The 6,000-nt window shown below is 33.8% G+C and overlaps 1 protein-coding gene across 2 annotated transcripts; it reads left to right on the forward strand.

Moving 5' to 3' along the window:
• The first annotated feature begins 2,504 nt into the window (after positions 1–2,504).
• Positions 2,505–5,787, forward strand: LOC104890674 (galactinol synthase 2). 2 transcript variants are annotated; one of them, XM_010676251.2, is made up of 4 exons: positions 2,506–2,966; positions 4,338–4,661; positions 5,107–5,241; positions 5,337–5,787. In XM_010676251.2, the coding sequence occupies exons 1-4, from the start codon at positions 2,655–2,657 to the stop codon at positions 5,535–5,537; spliced, it is 972 nt and encodes a 323-aa protein (XP_010674553.1). In that variant the 5' UTR covers positions 2,506–2,654; the 3' UTR covers positions 5,538–5,787. The 2 variants fall into 2 exon arrangements, with proteins under 2 accessions (XP_057250362.1, XP_010674553.1); XM_057394379.1 differs by lacking the exon at positions 5,107–5,241 and having other exon boundaries at positions 2,505–2,966.
• Positions 5,788–6,000: the final 213 nt, after the last annotated feature.

Consider the following 6,000-nt stretch of genomic DNA (forward strand, 5'->3'; position numbering starts at 1 on the left):
GCATTTGCTACCAAACCTGCAGAATAATCACGATCCTCTACCATATCACCAGTTGCTTTATGACGCAATTCCCTAGTATAAAGTGCCGACTTTACCTCCTCTAGGGACACATGTCTTTTCCAACCACAAAAGACTCTACAAAATGTTCATAGCTACTTGACAATGAAACCAACAATATCAACGCAGCATCCTCATCCTCAATCTTAACATCTAAATTACGCAAGTCCAGTAAAATAGAATTCAAACGATCGAGATGATCTTTTAGGGACATACCTTCTCTCATGCGTAGGCCAAACAACCTTTGCTTCAATAGCAATTTGTTTGTGAGCGACTTTGTCATGTACAAGTCTCCAGTTTCAACCACAAACCTGCAGCCGTGATTTCATCTGCAACCTCTGTGATGACATCGTCCGCCAAGCATAGCAAGATAGTGGAGTGTGCTCTTTCCTCCATAGATTCCAACTCAGCCTCAGTTAGACCAGTCAGATTTCCCTCTTTTGATGTCGTTGTGAAACCCTTAATCAATGGTTTCCAGATACCTTGTTGTTTCAATAAAGCTCTCATCTTTATCTGCCATAGCCCAAAACTATTCCTTCCCGTAAACTTGTCGATCTTTAAGGTTGTTGTTGCCATGTCCCAAAAGCGATTAACCCCGGTGTTAACCTGTAGCTCTTGATACCACTTGTTATGCGGAAGCGTTTAATTAAACCAACAAGAATTCACAACAACCAAGCACACACACAAGAAAACAAGAAAGCGAATAAATGACACACAAGATTTAACGAGGTTCACTATCAATGTGATAGCTACGTCCTCAAGGCAGGGAAAAAGATCGTTTCACTATGAACGAGACGATTACAAATACAATAGGCAAGATTCAATTGTCAATTGAATCTCAAAGACTCTCTCTAATCTTCTCTATTGTGTTTTCTCTAATCTCTCTCTCTTATTTTGTGGTTAAAAGCCCTAAATATGACAAAACATATTTATATGAAGTCTAAGATACAAGCCCTAAGTCGTAAGATAAAAAAACACCCGAAAATTTCGCATCCCCCGATAGGTGCGGGAGCACCATCATCTGGTGCGGGCGCACATGCCTCGAGTGCGGGAGCACCAAAGTGTTCTGCCTCAACTTGAATCGTCGTAGGACGTGCGGGAGCACCACATCTTGGTGCGGGCGCACCTTCATTTGGTGCGGGCGCACCTTCATTTGGTGCGGGCGCACCACTCGTGCCGAGCCATTCTTCTCTCGCGCAAGTCACACTTCACATTATATACTAAAATCTTAACCACTAATTCAAGTAATGTGTTCGGTGTTATAATTTTAAAATAAATATTAATAAATGAAAATTACAATTACCAAGATATTGCCCGAGCCTAAAATACTAGTTAAACTATTAAAACAAAAAAATAGGCTACAACTATCATTAGTGTTTTGCAAATAGATCTTCGGATTAGTCGTCCGTCTCGGTGTGTCTAAGCTGCACTTTTACGGTTCGTTTTGTTCGTGGTACAAAATGGTGGTAATAGTAATGATTTTAGTATAAATTTGTGAATATATTTAATTTCCAAGTTAATATTCATGGTAATGAAACTTGATGTTAAAATATGAGTTTTTCTTTATAAATTGTCATTACCATTCAATACCACCTTTCCAGTAGTAATGGATGGTAATGAAATTTTAAGAAGAAAATAGGTATTTTGGGATAAAATAGCATTATCATGTATTAACCAAATGAGCCTGTATGATAGAATGACCCTAGTAGTATAATAAACCCATTTACACTAGTAAGTAACTCACATCATGAGTAAGATTTTGGACTAAAATAAATTAGAAGGACCAAAGTTTGAACCGCAACCTCTAATTCAAAAACTGAATAATTTGTCAGTATACTACAACATTTTATATGAGTATATTAGACAAAATATCTATTATATTTAAGGTTTGCCCTTACTTGGTGTTTTTGCTAAAAATATTAAAGTGGATGTAAGTAACAAGTTGGACTATGCTAATTGAGTATGAGTATGATGAATGTTGGATCGAATCTCCAAATGGGTCATCACAACTCGAGCTGAGCCGAGCTCATGAAAAGTTAAACGAGCTCGAGCCGAGCCGAGCCGAGCCCAGTGCTATTCGGGCTCGACTCGCTCGATAAGCACCCTTAAACATTACCATGAGAATGAATAATGATTTTCATCACAAATTACATACAAAATTCATTCCCATTACCACCATCTATAATCAAATACCAAACAAGTCGTGAAAAGTTAACTAACTTAACTGAATAAGTTACTTGATATTCATACAAAGAATCATAGAAGTTTAAAAGTACACTTATGTAGAAATTTAGAATTTAGGTGAATAATGGATATGATTTTGACTGTTTGAGTGTATATTTTTTTCCCCTTAAAGGAACATACGTGGAAAGCTAATTTTAGGTTACACTTACTCTTATACCCCCTCCCAAAACTTCTATATAAACAAGCCTTACCTTCAGTTCTCAACCATACACACATTACTTACACAAGAGTCAAGAAACAACATCTTTAAACACAGTAATTACTCTATCACAACACTTACAAATTAAACACAGAAATTTCCATCATCCAATTAGTATAATTTTCATTCACATATACATATACATCCTTAAAAAATGGCTTCCAAAATCTTGAACATGATCAGTGCAAATGATGACAAAAACATGAGAGCTTATATAACATTTTTGGCAGGCAATGGTGACTATGTCAAAGGAGTTGTAGGGCTTGCCAAGGGTTTAAGAAAAGCCAAGAGTCGTTATCCGTTGGTGGTGGCGGTGTTGCCGGATGTTCCGCCGGAGCACCGCAACATATTGGTGTCTCAAGGCTGTGTAGTTCGTGAAATTGAGCCGGTTTATCCACCTGAAAACCATACTCAATTTGCTATGCCTTATTATGTCATAAACTACTCCAAGCTCAGAATTTGGGAGGTATTGCCTAGCTTTTTCTTGTCACCTTTGCACTATATTTTTTTTAATTAGTATTACTCATGTAGCACATGTATTCGGTATTGTTACGTCAAGTACAATATAAAGAAGGACAATGCATGCATATTTATATATAATTTAATCTCAAGGTTTTCTTCTTGGTTCAACACTTAAATATTCATCCAGAGCGACTTAGCGAGTCTTCTGTCAAATTGTCTAATTAATCATATTATAAAATTCTATTTCGATGTATTTTGTTTTATTTATCTTTTAATATTTTTTTTATATGCTAAATATTTATCTTCTTTTTACGAAAAACTTTTACGATTTTCATTTAATTAATTAGTATTCCCATTTTACCCTATATAAAAACAATTAGTATAGGAAAAATGCCCCCACACATGTATGCATGATCCATTGACTACTATTATCCTTAGGAGACTTTTTATGCCCACTTTATTTTTCAATATAATTAGAGTTGAATGTTCACGCATTCGTGAAAACTAGCTTATTTAAGTAAATTTCATGTTAAAAAAGATGAAATGATCAACTTTGTATTGCTCATCCAATGTGTAACAATAACTTTTAGGATTATTTTGAGTTGTGACTCATACATCTCTATAGACTAATGATAAGGAGACCTTTTATTTCATAATTAAACAATAACTTCCATAATAATAATTTCAATATTGTATTTTATCTTTTCCAATGGATAATTAGAGTACTCATAACATGTTTATTATAACATATTTTTCACCAAATACCCCCGATATTTTTTTTTATTCACCGTGTATTCTTGATATTTTCAAAATTCACCATATACCCCACCAAATACCCCCGTAATTTTTTTATTCACCATATATCCTTGATATTTTCAAAATTCACCATATACCCCTCAATTTCTTCACAATTCACCACATATCCTTAATAGATACTGAACGTCAACTTTTATAGTCATTAGCCCCTAATTTCATTATCAAACCCTATCTAAACCTTATTTAAGTTGTTAACCTTAATCAACCACTATTAAAGCACCACAAATGACTCCTTTTATTCCTTTTCTTCCAGAATTTTCTTCCTTCTTCTTTGGCCTTAGGTGTTATTTTAATACGAATCTGGAAGAGTAAATGATTGAAATAGGTATTAATAAAGATTTAGTAATAGAATCAGGGCTTAATGATCAAAAAAGTTGACCGTCGTTATCATAAGAGGTACATGGTGAATTATCAAGAAATTGAGGGTATATTGATGAATAAAAAAAATTATCGGGTATGTGAAAATTTCATTTTTTAAAAATTTATTTCACCTCAAAATTAGTTTTTCTGATGTTAATAATGTTTTTGCATTTTTTCTTTTCTTTTTTTTTTTTTGCAGTTTGTGGAGTTTAGCAAGATGATATACTTGGATGGAGATATCCAAGTGTTTGACAACATTGACCACCTCTTTGACTTACCCGATGGCTATTTTTATGCTGTGATGGACTGCTTTTGTGAGAAAACTTGGAGTCACACTCCTCAATATAAGATTGGGTACTGCCAACAATGCCCAAACAAAGTCCAATGGGCTGAGGACAAGTTAGGCCCAAAGCCTGCTCTTTACTTTAACGCTGGAATGTTTGTGTTTGAGCCCAAAATGTCCACTTATCATGATCTTCTCAACACTGTCAAAACCACCACACCCACCCCCTTTGCTGAGCAGGTAAATTAAAATCATCGATTTTTACACGATAATTTTCAAATTAATAAATACTTCATCCACTTCTTATAACTATGATATTTGATTTTTCATGCTCTCTCATATATTAATTTAACAATTAACTAGTTATTAGACCCGGGCTATGTCCCGAGTAAGAAAAAACTTCATTTATTATTATTGAACTTTAAAATGATAACACTAAATAGTAGTTAAAATTTTAGTATATGAACTTGAGATCACAGTATCAAAACCTATACAATGCAATCTATAATTTTTTTTATTGTACATGGATTACATGAATTAAAACTCCCTCGGGAGAGCGCCCCGTGGCACAATCCTTATATAGGAACATCTTTCAATATATTTATATAGATATCTAAAATTAGCAATTAATTAAAAATTATTGGATTAAAGTCAAAGTTTGGCTAATTTGTGGCATATCATGCAGGACTTTCTAAACATGTACTTCAAGAACATATACAAGCCCATTCCTCCAATTTACAATCTTGTGTTAGCCATGTTATGGCGTCACCCTGAAAACATTGTACTTAATGATGCCAAAGTTGTTCACTATTGTGCTGCTGTAAGTATACACTAATCCAAAATATTTACTTTAATGTTATTCTAGATAAATATATGTTTCAATTGTCTAATACAAATATTTTCTAAAAAAAATAGGGATCAAAACCATGGAGGTATACAGGTGAAGAAGAAAACATGGAGAGAGAAGACATACAAATACTGGTTAAAAAGTGGTGGGATATTTATGATGATAAATCACTTGACTACAATACAGAGGAAGCAAAACTCCAATTACTAAAGGCGGCGTTATCGGAATTTAACAATGCCTACTATATGTTGGCTCCATCTGCAGCTTAACCATGCTTATTTGATGAACTTATTTTTATGTTGTTTGTTGTATAATATTAGTTTGAACTCTGAAATTTGGACGAAAATATATTCTTTTTGTTCGGATTTTGCCTGTCACATGATTAGTTCAAGTTATGTGACTCTTAATCTAGAATAAAGAGAGTATATTAGTTCTTATGTTATCAACCGATATATGGTCTCATCTGAATATTATTAACAGATAGACCTAATGAATTCGAAGATGATTGATTGTATAGTACTATGATTGTAGACCGACAATCTATTTATCTATAGCATATACATTTATGAAGTAATGGAATAGCTACTAGCTATATATGTTTACTAGTACTATATGCACGTGATGCGTGCGACAATATATTATTCCCTCCGTCTCATAAAATAGTGTTTGTTTATTTGTTACACGGTCTCCAAGACGTAACTTTGACCTTTAATATCTTCAATTCAGTATTAA

The sequence above is a fragment of the Beta vulgaris genome, chromosome 4 (assembly GCF_026745355.1).
Source record: "Beta vulgaris subsp. vulgaris cultivar EL10 chromosome 4, EL10.2, whole genome shotgun sequence".
Taxonomy (NCBI): Eukaryota; Viridiplantae; Streptophyta; class Magnoliopsida; order Caryophyllales; family Amaranthaceae; genus Beta; species Beta vulgaris.